Source organism: Equus przewalskii, chromosome 13 (genome assembly GCF_037783145.1).
Source record: "Equus przewalskii isolate Varuska chromosome 13, EquPr2, whole genome shotgun sequence".
In the NCBI taxonomy this organism is placed as follows: Eukaryota; Metazoa; Chordata; class Mammalia; order Perissodactyla; family Equidae; genus Equus; species Equus przewalskii.
In genome coordinates this window covers 40545726-40561625 of record NC_091843.1, presented here as the reverse complement: position 1 = coordinate 40561625, position 15900 = coordinate 40545726, and the positions used below count along the sequence as shown (strand labels likewise).

Genomic DNA, 15900 nt, shown 5'->3' with positions numbered 1-15900 from the left:
CTTAACCATCCAGTAATTCTGGGATTCCCTGAATTTTCAGTTGTTGCATTTTCTACTCTACATCTGTCAGGTTCTTCTTCCTTTCAGTTTGTACATTTCCTATATTCTAAAAAGTAAATAGAAACAGGACCTTCACTGAGGAAATAATGAGTCTTTGGTAAGGACACAGACCCACAGGCAAGTCCTTGCACTCTGTACCTGGGGGTTGTTTATAAGGTACAGGGATAGTATTTAGCAAGGTTTTCCTCATTATCATCATGAAGTAGAATTGAAGGTGGCTTCTGTATAGATTCTCTTCTCTCTTTCCTAACTCATTCATTAGAGTAATTTAGAGTTTCTAGGTTATAGAGTCTATTCAATGCACGTACACACTATTTCCATCCTTTTATAAACGATCTTCATGATATGTTTAAATGGTGTTCCACATTGTTCAGTGTGGAACCCAACCCATGTTTCATGCTTATCATGAACACTAAATGCACACTATTTCACTATGCATTTAAGATGCCTGAAATTTTAATGTGCAACTGGGAAATACCTGGATCTGATTAGGCAATTCAAAAACAAGTCAATGGCAGAGCCAAATAAGTTTGTAGTCTCTCTCTTATGTTTTTAAAAACATGTCATATTCTCTTGTGTTCTAAAATAAACTACCAACTCAAAATTTAGGAAATTTTCTTACTTCTGACATGAATTTATTAAAAGTGTTTAGACTAGCCTTATATGCAATTTCAGTCACTTGTCAGAACTGCATTTGAATGGGCAGTACAAATAAACTATAACCATTATTGATGACCACCTGTTATTTCTAATAACTACAAATGTTTCAAGGTCACTCTTGAAAAGGTCATCTTTTCAGGAGTTCTACACCATATGAGCAAGAAGTGATTTTTCCCTTCCTATTTACTTATGTATTTTAAAAATGACAGAAGGTAAAATTTCCTTAAAGAGTTCCTCTTTTCCTTAAGACAGACAGTCCAAGAGTTCCTTTCTTCCTGCATTGGATGTAATTTTAGTTCTGGGGGCTTTCATAGGACACTAGGATAAACACATATAGCACATCACCAGTCTCCCAAACTCGAGCCCTAACTCACTCAATCACTCAAAAAATGTGCAAATGGTATGCTGTGCAACATACTGTGACATCAGTAAGTTACCCAAGTTTAAAAGTTTAAAGCCACCTTATTAGTTTTTATAATGAACTAGAAGATGACTAATAATGGCTTTCTTTTTCTATCTAGAAAATATCTCTTTTCTGCCAAGTGGATTGTGGAGTTCTTAACAAGTTCTAGACCAAGAATAAAGCATAAATGTCACTGTGAAATATATCTAACAGTGTCTGATAACTCTTTTATCTGAATGTTGCAGAGATTGAATAGAATTAGTTAAAATGTCTTCTTACACAGTTTCAGATAAAAATTTCTCTATTTTTCTAATTTCTTCACATGTGCTAATTTTATCATGAATTAAAATGTAATCAATTTTATTTTAAAAACAAGAAACAGATGATAAAGTCGATGACCTCACAAGAGTGCAGAATAGAAGGCCATCTATGTGATTTAACTCAGGGGGTGCTCAGCACAATCCCCTTCCCTTAAAAGAGTACCTTCATTCGGGTATTGAGGGCTTCAAGATTTCCAAAGAAAATTCAAGACTCCCTGGTGGGTAGGGACTGGGACATTTCAACAAGATCATCTGATAGCTAGTTGAGAGCAAATCCTCGTGAAAATAGGACAGTATAGGTGGACAGTAGAGATGGGAGAATTGGAGAAAAAACAGGAAGGAAGAGTCTAAAGACAAACACATATGTTCTTGTGGCCAGTATAACCGTATGTTTATACCATCGTTCATTTCCTCTGGCATAGTTTACCTGCATGATAGCAGACAATACACATAACATACATACTATTTTCCTTGGGCACCGTATATTCTAATCACTCAACATTCAAATGAGGGCTGGTATTCACCACCCCAAAAAAATAACATTTAAAAACTTTCAGTAATTGATTATCCTAGGAAAATATAAATCTGTTTCTCAAGTTTGAACACTACAGAATTTTTATATAACTTTCTAATAGTAATAATTAAATTTACATACCAAGTCAAGAGTTCTAAACAGCATTCCTTAGTAACAGCTATAAACAAAAAAAGTTTTACCTCTTGTTTCTCTTGATTTTGATCCACATTAAGTAAAGTTGGTATTTTAGATGAATCTGTTTTCTTCGATTCCCTCTTCAGCACTTTTATCTGTTTAACTTTTCAAAAATATATACAATAATGACAACTTGTTATTCCTGCCTTGAAGCTTTACTTTCCTTTTCAAGAGTTTCAAATGGAAATTCTGAAATGCATTAAAGTCAGTTCCTCAGTTTATCATAACGGAACTGAACAAATCCTGAGTTGTAACGGTAAAATGTGCCAATCATAAATGATTTCTTTTATAAATTTATAAATAGTCTACCAGGTATTAAAAGAAGACATTTATTTTTTTAATTCTGAGTATAACTGTTAAGTGGATCAGATAATTCCTCTTGAGCTGTGCAAGTACTATAATCTTGCTATTATATTAACTTTTCACAAGGTGTCGCTGTTCTTCAAAGTAACATAACATTTACTCTGTTAAAAAAAAGAAAAGTCATTTTAAGAGCTCAATACATGTTCTAAATCTTAATCTACTAACTCCGTGGATGCCTGAAGTACTATACAGGCAAAGAATCATGGAGAAATCATAGGAAATTGATTTACTCTAGGTCATATACTGAACTCAAACCAAATTCCCCAAATACTGCTCTAACATTTCAACAATATTGAGTTAATGAAAATTTACCTTTTAAAGTTTTCTTAACCCTTCTTTAAAATTATCTCCTTCAAGTTTCAACCCTTATTTGGCTATGGAAAAAAATTCTCATCAGCTGAAAATATTTTTTGCAGCAATTTACTATTTCTACCTAAATTACATTATAAAATGTTAAATTACCAAAAAAGGTCTTGTAAAGCATACATCTGGAGATTGTAAAGCTATGCAACAAATGTGTACCTTCCATTCTTTTCATCTCCTTTGAATGTATTGTAAAAGGCAGTTCTGGGAAATGGAACTCTTTCCTGTCAGATCTGGAAAAATTAAGCTTCCTTTTGTTTCTATTTGCCATTTGGTCACTTTGACCCATTTGCTCATTAAATACGCCCTTCTCCATTTGGCTCTAAGCAAACAAATAAACAAGAGTTAATTTAAAGAAAGAAGTATAACTATTTATTAAATGACAAGCCTAGAACTGCTAGCCATTTGGATGGTATCACAATGCCTATCTTTGCAAGATTACTTTAATCATTAAGCAGAATACAATACCATTAAACATGTAAACAGATCAAACTCCGATAAAAGTTTCATTAAGCAAACTTTTTTTAGCATATTGAATATTCTGAGAATAACCGTCTTGATCATGAGAACCACAACCTTAACTTTTCATTTTAATCCTATTCCTTGTGCTCTGGCTTTGGGCAAATTGCTTCAGTTCATCTTAATAATAATTTACTTTCTTATTTACAAAATGATGTGGTCTGGACACTGGGAAAACCTAAAGGAAAAAAATTATTTGTGAGTCCAGCATTCTGGAAAACCTTTTGTGTTACCTGTTTGCTCATTTGATAACAGATGATAAAAACTTTCCTAGGTTAATGAACACTTTTCCACAGTGTAATCCCACAGTGTGGGATCCCACTGTGTGGATGTACTCTAATGTACTTAATCAGCCACTTGCTCTTGGATGGATTTGTGTTGTTTTTCATTTTTCATTATAAATAACACTGTGCTTCAATTTTGAATAAGCTACTTTCCTATGTAAAAAATGAGAGAATGAACTATACTGATCATTTTTCCTAGTGAAAAGGAAGATGTATCTATTTGGCAACTGCTTTTAATCTATAAAGTAAGATACTAAAAACATTTTTTGGAAGTGAAAAACCAAAAAGTCATGTAACTTTTAAAGGTGAAAAGCTTGACTTTTTCCCCCCTAAGTCAAACTTATTAAATATTCAAATCCAGTCACAAGAAGTTAACTAAAATTGTGAAAGCACTAAGGAAATGATGGCCTGTTTTCATCTCAGCCAAAGAAAAAGGAAACTAAAAGCATTCGTTTTTTTTTTTTAGGAAGACTAGCCCTGAGCTAACATCTGCTGCCAATCCTCCTCTTTTTGCTGAGAAAGACTGGCCCTGAGCTAAAGTCTGTGACCATCTTCCTCTATTATATATGTGGGATGCTTACCACAGCATGGCTTGCCAAGCAGTGCCATGTCCACACCCGGGATCGGAACCAGCGAATCCCAGGCCACGGAAGCGGAACGTGCACACTTAACGGCTGTGCCACCGGGCTGGCCCCAAAGCACATCTTTTTAAAATGTTCAAGGCCCAAAGATGGAGAAAAGGACCAGGGTTTGGGGGGATAAGGTTGAAGGAGGGCATATTTTAATGACTAGCTTCTTGCCTTACTTGAGTGGAACCTGTATCCTCTTGCCTGCTATTAGACACAACTTGTCCAATAGACTGTAAAGACGTGCGTCTCTTTTTTGCTCTTTCAGTTGACCTATTATTTAAAAATGAATGAGAAGTTATTAGAACTCCCCAGAAGTGCTTCTTTTAGCTTTAGTAATGACTACATTATATCAGGGGAGCCTACTGTTCCAACACTGAGTGCCAAAATGCAATTGTCAGTCCTTACGTGCCAACTGCTCTAAGAAGAAAGGTAAAAACAGAGCAGAGAACAACGCACTTATGGCTAACATCAGTGGTGACAACCATGTTTGGGATTACTCCAGCTGACCTACTTGGTCCCTTTTCTCTGTTCTGATCCTGGATCTCTTAACTACTGGGTTTCTGAATTTCTGAGTTTGCTGTCCAAGGCTGGTTTACAATCACAGTTATTGTAACTATGGTTTTGGGGCCACCTCAAGAACTATTGGGCTCTTTCTGTCTGTAGCCTGTTGTACCTTTGGACTGACACAGACATGTCCATGTGCCCAGCTCTGCAGACCACAAGCTTTACAACTTATAGCCCAAGCCAGTCTGCTAGGATCAATTTGGGATATTGAAACTAGTCTCCCTCCTCATCTACATTCCTGGTTTCCCTAAATTTAGAACTGGTCCTGATGCCTTGCTAGACAGACCCTTGGCATCCATCACACTGCCCTTGATTAACAAGACTCATAGTACCAATCTCTCAATCTGTATCAGTAGCTAAATCTAAAAGTGACCCAATATACTGTTTTTCTCCCCAAATATTTGACCTTGAAAGGCTATTTGATTATAAAAGATTATTTTCAACTATCCTTTCTCCACGTAGAAAATTCGCTACAATACAGAAATAAAGCTTATTTTGTTATACCAAGGCACATCATTACCAGAACTTAAGTCATATCACCTTTCTTCTCTTCAAATGGGAAGAAATTTTTCTGAGGATCTTTTTTTTTTTAATGAGGTTTTTCCAAAAGGTATTAGTGAAAAATTAAGCATATATATATAGCTAAGAAAAGTTCATTTCTTCTATAGCATTCATAAGAAGCGCTCAGTAATGGCCCATTATATGTTATAATTTTAATATATCTTCAAATTCAGTTTATATACAGACACTATGAACTTGATTCTTTGAAACACCATTATATAGTAACCTTGTATTACTTAGGTCCATTTCCTTAAGTCTCTTTTCTGTTAGAACTCACCTTGAATTGGAGTGGGAAAGTTTTGAATTGGTATTTAAAGCCATCAAATTACTGCTAGTTAAATTGATGGGTGGCATCATCATACTACCTCCAGCATGTGGACTGTCTTTCATGCCGTTAGAGTTAGTGCTGGGATTGACAGGGTTTGGTGATTCATTGATTATAGGGTTTGCATCTTGAGACATGGTATGAGCATTTTCAGTTGCCTCCTGCTGACAATGTCTACCTTCACACTCCATCTTTTTCGATTCTAAGATATGTCCTTTTCCTCCTTTGACTTTAATAACTCTGACTTTGATCTCCTTGGGCTTTTTCTCTTTTTCCATTTCCTGGAATAGATATACCCAAAATCTGAGTCAGGAGAACAGTTATTTTTTATCATTAGAGTGCTAACTACAACATAGTTATACTGGTTGAAAAGAAAACCAGTTTTTACCTTTCCCAAAACTGAAGTACTTAGCAATGTATTGGTATAAATTGTTTTTCGTTCATTTTTCATAAGTTCATTTGCTTTAGAATTCTCTTTTGGCTTTATGAATGAATTGACTTTTGCTTCTTGTAGTAATTTAGCTCTCAGTTCCGGTATGAATCTGATAAAACAAGCAATATCAACCAATGATCTTTTATTTATGTAGAGTATTTTATCTCTAACTGACCATTTAATCAATTAATTTACATTTCAGCTACACCATAAATAAGTCATCAATGACGCACACCAAGAGACAGCACAATATTTACCTAATATCAATTGCTTCCTGGTAAAGATACATCTTTCAAAAATTTTGCCAAGGGAATTTACTACATAAAACTTTTACAAAACAGACAAACATGAATTAGTTTCCTTGTGTGATGCAAACTTTACTCAATAAAAGTAATTGCTTTTAATTTTGATGACTATACTATTCTTTCCAAGGAAGACTCGGGCTACTTTGTCCTTTTTGTGGTTCTTTAAAGTAACGATACTTAAAAGATGAACTAACTAGTTTCTCTAATCTTTCTCTAGAGAAATATTTTCAGTACAAAATGTAATGGAAAACACAAATATTAAAGGGAGATTGTTCTGATTTTAGTTTGACATTTTTTTTAACGCTAATTATTTTTCAATAGAAAAGCCATTCACATGGCTCAAAATTCAAAAGGCTATACTTAAAAGTCTACTTCCCACCCCTGATCCTGAGTTGCACAGCTCCCCTTCTTGAAGCAACCGCTGCTATCAGTTTGGGGAAGTTTTAAAGTATCAGTCCATGAACAAATTCTTCCCTAGTTCAGCCCAGTCTTGCCAGTGCTGTGTAGGGTACATGTCTAGTAAAGGGTAGTGCAACGAGATGAAGAAAATAACCAGTGCTGTTTAGATACAGGCAAACTGTTAGTTTGGCTAAATGAGAACATGTCACACTTGTGCTAAAACTCCCTTGCATTGCAGAAGGTCCATGCAAGGAAGAGGCCTCTTATCCAAGGAAAAGGTCTTGCCCAAACATTTTCTGAAGGTATGATAATTGGAACTCAAGAACTTTCACCCCACAATAGTAAAATTCTAATATCTAAATACCCAATAGAAATCAACTTGGTCTATGTAGAAATGATAGGAAGCAACTTTTTTTATTCAACAACTGGCACTTTTCATCATTGGCACTCTCAATACATCTTCTCCTCATTCTTTGTTATAGATTAGAATTCCTCAAATGCCTGAAGTTCTAGTTACTCACAAGGATTCTCTTTTCTTTGCCTTTTTCTGTTTTAGTCTATCTATCTTCAATGGTATTCCTGGACTTTTCCATGACTGAGTTTACTCCATCACATTTTTAATTGACGTGCATCTTTCTGACCTCACATCCAAAGGCCAAGTGAATGGTTTTGTCATTAATAAGAAACTTTTCCTGTTTCTTTCAAAGCCCAAATAGAAAATGGTGGCTTTTTTAGAAGTATGGCTGATTTATGAATCTACACTGTCATTATTTATTATATATACAATATGGAACATAGAAAGGCTTTAAGAGGCATGGTCCCTGTCTTCAGGGAACTTCCAATTTTGTGGGGAGAATAAGACAATAGGCATTGCAACAGAGAATAAGTAAAGCGGAGAAAAAATCATTTGGGAAATGAATGCTAATTTTAATATATAAATCTGAGATACCATCAGAGAAGGAAAAACCAGACTATTATTAGTTAGAGGTCCAAATAGGAATAAAGCTAAAAAGTAATGATTATTTAATGTTATCTCTGACCTAGAATGACCATTGAAAATGTGTGTAAAGAACTTGGCACACTGCCTAGGACATAGTAACTGTGTACTAAATGTTAACAGTAATTATTTTTATTATTAGAATTTTCATCATGACACCTGTAAGTCTACCATATACTTACTCAATACAGGAAATCAGTATGTTTTTGTTAAATTGAATTTTTCTGTTGTGTAACATTAACCTATGTAGCAATTCTCATGCTAGTAAAATTTCCTAATACAAAACACTAGAAATTCCACACTCACTGAAAATGCTTACTTTTCAACAAATCCATCTCTTGTAAAATACTCATGATGCAAAAGTTCAGTAGACGATATCCTCTCAGCAGGATCAATTTGTAAACAAGCCTAGACAATGAAAAAAGATTCTAATGTTAAGTAAGCTCTTAACAGGGCTCCATAAAGTAAAAATTAAAGCAATCCGAGAAATGTAGAAGTAATTAAGTACCCAGAACTAAAAAACTTCTTGAAAAGATTAAATTAGACCTCAGGCATTTCTGACAATGAATTCTGAGCAATTATTTTCCCTAAGAAATTTGTACTTGTAAAGCATTATGACAGGTTAAATGTCCTATGATTCTAGCCAAAACAGAAGTCAATTTGTTTCTGATGGAATTAGCAAAAATTAATTAGCTCATTTTGATCCTCTTATCAGCACTGTAGGGCAGAAAGTTCATAGATTATCATTTCCATTTTACAGAGCTAGAAGCATGATTAGTGATTTGCCAAAATAGAATTTTAACTCATCTTCTGATTACTAATCTAACACTCTTTCTATGGCATAATACAATTTCACAAATATTCAAGCCCCCAAATCTTTCAATAATCCATTATTAGAATGCCTCTTTCAGGGCTGGCCTGGTAGCACAGTGGTTAAGTTTGCACGTTCCCCTTTGGCAGCCCAGGGTTTGCTGGTTCGGATCCCGGGTGCAGACTGGTAGGGCTTGTCAAGTAATGCCGTGGTAGGCGTCCCACATATAAAGTGGAGAAAGATGGGCATGGATGTTAGCTCAGGGCCAGTCTTCCCCAGCAAAAAGAGGAGGATTGGCAGAAGATGTTAGCTCAGGGCTAATTTTCCTCAAAAAAAAAAAAAAGAATGCCTCTTTTCTGTTTCCCTACCTTAGGAGTACTTCAACTGAGTAGAGAAGCAACACAAAAAAACCCACAAAATAAAAACAGTCAATGGAAGAAAGAGTTTTGGATAATAAGTTGCACATAATGAATCTATATGTAATTAAATAACTACAATTATAAATAGAAAACATTTCTTTAATCAAAATATGAAAGATAGAATCTGAATAAAAGCCATTTACTATATAACTCTCTTTCTTTCTCTAAAAAGAAGGCAAAACATAGTAATAAAAGGTAACTTTTATTGACGCTTACTGTGTGCCACACAACACTCTATTCTAGCCTTTTCCTATTTATTTATTTATTTTTTTTTAAAGATTGGCACCTGAGCTACATCTGTTGCCAATCTTCTTCCTCTCCGCAAACCCCCCCAAGTACACAGACGTACATTCTAGTTGTAGGTCCTTCTGGTTGTGGCATGTGGGATGCTGCATCAGCCTGGCCTGATGAGTGGTGCCATGTCCGTGCCCAGGATCTGAACTGGGGAAACCCTGGGCTGCCGAAGCGGAGCGCATGAACTTAACGACTCAGCCATGGGGCCAGCCCCTAGCCTTTTCCTATTATTGGATCCCAAGAACAACCCTATAAGGTAGGTATTATTATTATCCCCATTGTACAGATGAGAAGACTGAGGCCCAGAGAGGTCAAATAATTTGTCTAAGATCTCATAAATAGAAGAGCTAAAATTTAAGTCCAGAAAATCCAAGGTAATTGCATATAATATTACACTTTTGTTTATTTCAAAATGTAGATGTTTAAACTGATTCACAGAAAAAGATGTAGAGCTCTGCTTTACAGCAATATGAATATAGTTAACAATACTGTACTATACATTTTAAAATTTGGTAAGAGGATAGATTTCATGTTATGCGTTTTTTACCACAATAAAAATAAAATGACTCACAAAGTGAAATTGAGTCCATTATCTACCTTATGATGTAAGAATACCCAGATCCTTAAAACTGCAACTAGCCAAAAATATGTGCTTATCTTAGAACATAATAGTAATCCATCAATAAAACTTAATAAGAAAAGTGATAAAAGTTCCGCACAAGTCATAGCCTATTCAAAGCAGACAAATTAGTCCTTCTGTGAATAATATAATTCAGAAACTTTAAATACATGCCCTGGTTTGGAAAATGTAAAATATGATATTTGAGAAAGAGACTGGTAGTTTCTTTAAAAATTAAACATACACACATCTTAAACCCACCATTCCACTCTTAGATTTTTACTCAAGAGAAATGAAAACATACATCTATATAAAGACTTGCACATGAATGTTCATAGCAATTTATATGTAATAGCCATAAAAGGGAAACAACTCAAAACAGGGGAATAGATTTAAAAAATTGTGATATATCCATATAATGGATACTCAGCAATAAAAAGGAACAAACTACTGATACCAGCAAAAACATGAATCAATTTCTAAACCATAAAGCTGAGTTAAAGAAGCCAGACATAAAAGAGTACATACTGTGTGATTCCACTTATACACAATTCTAGAAAATGTAGACTAATCTACAGTGACAGAAAGCAAATCAGTGGTTGTTTGGGGACAGGAATGAAGGAAAGAGGGACTGCAAAAGGACATGAGAACATTCAGGGGAGTGATGGAAATGTTAGGTATCCTGATTGTGGTGGTGGTTTCACAGGTGAATACATCTATCAAAACTCATCAAATTGCACATTTTAAGTATGTGTAGTTTATTGTACATAAATCATGATAAAGTTGCTAAGAACTTTTTTTTTTTACTGAGGAAGATTCACCCTGAGCTAACATCTGCACCAATCTTCCTCTATTTTGTACATGGGTTGCCACCACAGCATGGCTGACAATGCTGTAGGTCCCCATCTGGAATCCTAACCCGCCATCCCAGGATGCCAAAGTGGAATGTGCTGAACTCAACCACTATGCCATGGGACCAGCCCCTAGAAAATTTAAATCTAGGGAAAAAATACATGCTCTACCCTAGATATTAAGATGTATTTTAAAGTTACAATAATCAATCAAAATGGTACTTATACTAGAATAAAGAGAGAAATCAATGAAATATAAACAGACTCAAGCAAGTAAAGGATTTTGTTTATGATTAATGTGGCTTTACAAACCATTGGATTATTCAAGTTGAAAAAAAGTATTTATAACATATAAGACAAAAGGCTAATATGCTTATTATTTTACAAATCAACATGAAAAAATACTTAACTGACAAATAGGTTAAGGACTCAAAAAATACAAATGACCAATTAATATTAGTAAAATTTACAACCTTTCCTGTAATGATGTAAGTGTAATTTTAAAAAAGATACTATTGGGGCCAACCCAGTGGCGTAGTGGTTAAGTTTGCATACTCTGCTTTGGTGGCCCAGGGTTCACAGGTTCAGATGTTGGGTGCGGACCTACTCCTACTCATCAAGCCATGCTGTGGAGGTGTCCCTCATACAAAATAGAGGAGGATTGGTACAGATGTTAGCTCAGGGCCATTCTTCCTCAAGCAAAAAGAGGAAGATTGGCAATGGGTGTTAGTTCAAGGACAATCTTCCGCACTAAAAAAAAAGAAAAAAGAAAAAGAGATACTATTTCTAGCTTATTACATTGGCAAATATTTTTAAAATTATAATATTCAATGCTAGATTGAGATTGAGAATTTAAATGCTATGCTACTTGAGAGTTCTTGAGTATAAATCTGTGAAACTTTTCTGGAGGAAAAATTGCAGAATACATTGAAATTTGTAAAAAGTGTAAACATTTTGGCCCACTAATCACACTTCTATGAATTTATCCTAAGCAAATACTAAAACAAGTTCATAAAGACATATATAAAAGATCTTCACTGTAGCATCATTAACAATAGTGAGGGAAAAAAACCTGAAAGCAAATGTCTAAAATTGCAAAATTAGTTAAATAAACTATAGTATAATCATACAGTGAAATACTATGCAACTATTGAAAATAGTGATGTAGTTTCATATTTATTGACATGGTAGTATGTGTATAATATAGCACTAAGTGAAAATAAACAGGTTACACAACAGTGTGTAAAGTATGACACTTTTTAAACAACATAAATTTTTATGCACATATTTGGTTAGGAAAAGTCTAGAAGGATAAACCAAAATGTTAATAGTAATTTTTTTCTGGATTGTGGGAGTTGGGAAAATCTTAACTTCTCCTTTTTGTTTGTCATGTATTTTCTACTTTTTCTATAATCATTATGTATTCTTTGTATAATTAAAACTATGAAATAAAAAAAGAAATTAAACTGAAAATGTAGTAAACAAATCTGATTCTTAATAAATTCTAGTTCTCTCCAGGTACCAATGAAATAATTTTTTTCCTTCAAGAATAGTCTATAGATGTTAAATATCATATGATTAGGTTTATCTAAATAACAGCAACAATAATTAACATTAACAACATTTGCTGACAGCTTACTCAAGGCCCTGTGCTAAAAACATTTCTACCACTGCCTCATTTAATTCTGCAGCCCCAGAAAATAAAGACTGTTAATGTCGTCTTAGCCCAGTAAACTGAGGGACAGAGAATATGTGACTTGCTCAAGGTTACAGAGGTAATTAGTGACAGAGCTGGGTTTTAAACATAGCCTATGTGATTCCAGAGCCCATTCTTATAAACACTATACTTGCTTTGAAATTTAGGTAGGCATTTTTTTTTCTTTAAGGGCTGCTCATTAGAAATTAGATAACTTAGTTAACCCTGGGAAAGGAAATTGGCTGAATAGAGAAAATAAATAGAAGCAGATTTACTTTTCACAGTAAACTCTCTTAAGTTTTGAATTTTGTACTAAGTATGTTGGTATATTTATTACCTAGTTTGAAATGAAATTTAAATTTTAAAATAATTAAAAAGCACCATATAATGTTTTTATTTTCTCCAATTCAAGGTGAATTGTGGCACTGGTGTATCTTCAAACAACAATAAAACTGCAGCTGCCAATGCCCTGTAGATACCTTAGGATCCACTGTGCAAGGAACAGATCCCTGACTTGGGTAGACTGGCTATTAAAAGGTGGTGATAAACATGGTAAGTCCTTAAAATTTTTCCAGTTTAACCCTAATTATCATTAAAATTGGGACAAACTAAAAATAATGAACAAGATTATCCTGGGGGATTTTCAGTTCTAACAGTCTATGAATTTTAATTTTTCTGAACTAAAGACATAAAGACAGAGAAATATAGTAACTATCAACTGATAACTTTACTTTACAAATCCTTCTGGAATTTCATTCAAGTAATATCCTAAAATTGTATTGTAATTTATGTGAATTTCCCATAAATAAGTCCTTAATCTCTTAACATACATGAACTATATCTGCCAACAATCCATTTAGCTTTGGATATTTTTTCCTTGCATTTTTGGGGTGTTGAACTTGAGGAAGGACCACTCCAGCAAAAATGGGATTATTGGAAAAGATATTCTGCAAATGAGGTGTCAAATTGCCTGAAAAGAGAAAAAATGTGTATATAAGAAAGCAGGGAAATTAGTCTAAAATCAAACTAGTCAAATTGCTATGTGGTCTGCCTTAAATTAGTAAAAAGAGAAAATAACAATTATTTTCTTTTAAATTTTTTAAATTGAACAAGAAACTTTCTGAATATAGCATAAAAAATTGAAGTTTCCCCAGTAATGATAGCACATAGTCAGCAGAGAATATAAAACCATCAGATTCATTTTCTTTTCTCCAAATATAAGACATCATATTTAATGCTACCAGGAAAAGCACATTCAAACTTTTATATATTTCCATATGGGTAACTAAATGGTTTAACTATCAAGCGTTCATCAGCAAAGCCTTACTCAAAACAGCGAAAATATTAAATTACTTTAGAAGTAGAAATTTGCAAAGAAGAAAAAAGGCTCTAGAGTATTAGCAGAATGGAAAGAACTATAAATAGGAGAGGAGAGAGCTAAGTTCTAGCGCCAGTTTTGCTATAACTAGTTCCGTGACCTTGAGCAAATCTCTTCCTTTTCTATGCCTTTGTTCCTTCATCTGTAAAATGACAGAATTGATGCCATCATCTCTAAGGTTCCTTCTAACATTAATCTTATAACCAGAACTTTAAAGATGACACACAAAAAAATGTGATGCTTTAAGGTTCTGAACTGCATCTATAATGAATACTTATCCAGATTTCACGGTTTTTATAGCTATTCACAGTACCTTCCTCATGATCCTGTAATTACATGTTTATGTATAGCTTCCCCACCATAAAACGGGCTCCTCAAGCTCCACATTCAGAAATACATTTTTTAAAAAAACAAATCATTAAAACTCCATGAACAAGGCTAGCCATAAAAATGTTTTAGTCAAAGCAGATATCAAATAATTCAGCTCTCATCACATATTTTCTGAATATGTTATTTAGCTATCTGATTATCTACTGTGGTTTTAAAAAAAAAGTCTTCTCAGTAGGTAATTGATTTTCTATCTCCAAGTGCTTTAAAAAAGCATTTAAATCAACTCTACTGTTTAAAAGTCCTCTTTGAGACATGCAAATATTTGTACAAACCAAAATTTTAAGATAACTTTCAAACAAATTGAAGTACGTTCCTATTGTATTATTTTTCTTACTATCAACCACCAACATATGGCTTAGCTATTTGCATCCTGGCAGAGAAAATATTATTTGCAAAAACAGAGGAGAATTTTCTACCTTCTTTATCAGCCCAAGGCATCCATCTGCTGCCATCTACCAAAACAATATGCTTCCTTGTTCTTATAAAGAAAAAACTAAATTTGAAAATCAAGCAGAATCGATCTGGCAATATTTATTTTAGGCATTTAACAATATATTTCAGTAATACCTACCTACTTTTAAAACAATTTTATGAAGTAAATCCAAATCAGAGCTGCTAGGAAGATAGGGATTTCCAGTGGCCATCTCAATGATCATACAGCCCAAAGCCCAGATATCCACAGGTCTGAAACAGACAGGAATAAATCACTTTTTCATGGGGAAATACATAAAATACCTTTTCTAAAAAAACTTTCAAAATAAAGTTAACGGCAAAGAAAAAAGAATGGTTAAGTGGTATTACTTACAAATTTTCACTATAATATCATATACCAACTTTAGGATATATATTAAATATTACCACATTTTATTAATAACATTAAATAGGTTATACTTAAATTATATGAGAACAACTATTGGGTCAATGAATAAATAAAAGGAGAAATCAAAAAATACCTGGAGACAAATGAAAATGAAAATATGACATACCAAAATTTATGGAATACAGCATAGGCAGTACTAAGAGGGAAGTTTATAGCAATACAGGCCAACCTCAAAAGACAAGAAAAATCTCAAATAAACAATCAAACAATACACCCAAAGGAACTATAAAAAGAAGAACAAATGAAGCCCAAAATTAGCAGAAGGAAGGAAATAATAAAAATCAGAGCAGATGTAGTCCCATTTGTTTATTTTTTTTATTGTTTCCCTTGCCCTGTCAGACATGGTAATTGAAAATATGCTGCTAAGAAGAACGCTGAAGAGCATACTGCCTATGTTTCCTTCTAGAAGTTTCATGGTTTCAGGTCTTACATTCAAGTTGTTAATCCATTTTGAGTTAAATTTTGTGTATGGTGTAAGATAGTGGTCTACTTTCATTCTTTTGCTCGTGTCTGTCCAATTTTCCCAACACCGTTTATTGAAGAGACTTTCCTTTCTCCATTGTATGTTCTTGGCTCCCTTGTTGAAAATTAGCTGTCCATAGATGTGTGGGTTTGTTTCTAGGCTCTCGATTCTGTTCCATTGATCTATGTGTCTGTTTTTGTGCCAG

General features: G+C 33.9%; 1 protein-coding gene across 36 annotated transcripts in view; it reads right to left on the bottom strand.

The window, feature by feature from the left end:
• Positions 1-15900, bottom strand: part of CDKL3 (cyclin dependent kinase like 3) — a 102049-nt gene that overhangs the window by 55819 nt on the left and 30330 nt on the right. For 31 of the 36 annotated variants that reach the window (XM_070571006.1, XM_070571023.1, XM_070571001.1 and 28 more), the window contains 8 exons: positions 14924-15036; positions 13415-13554; positions 8214-8302; positions 6149-6302; positions 5713-6041; positions 4487-4580; positions 3038-3200; positions 2158-2255 (listed from right to left, as the gene is read on the bottom strand). In XM_070571006.1, coding sequence (XP_070427107.1) covers positions 2158-2255; positions 3038-3200; positions 4487-4580; positions 5713-6041; positions 6149-6302; positions 8214-8302; positions 13415-13554; positions 14924-15036 — 1180 coding nt within the window. Of the gene's footprint in view, positions 1-2157; positions 2617-3037; positions 3201-4486; positions 4581-5712; positions 6042-6148; positions 6303-8213; positions 8303-13414; positions 13555-14923; positions 15037-15900 lie in introns of all 36 variants that reach the window. The other 5 variants (XR_011525580.1, XR_011525578.1, XR_011525582.1 and 2 more) reach the window with 1 other exon arrangement.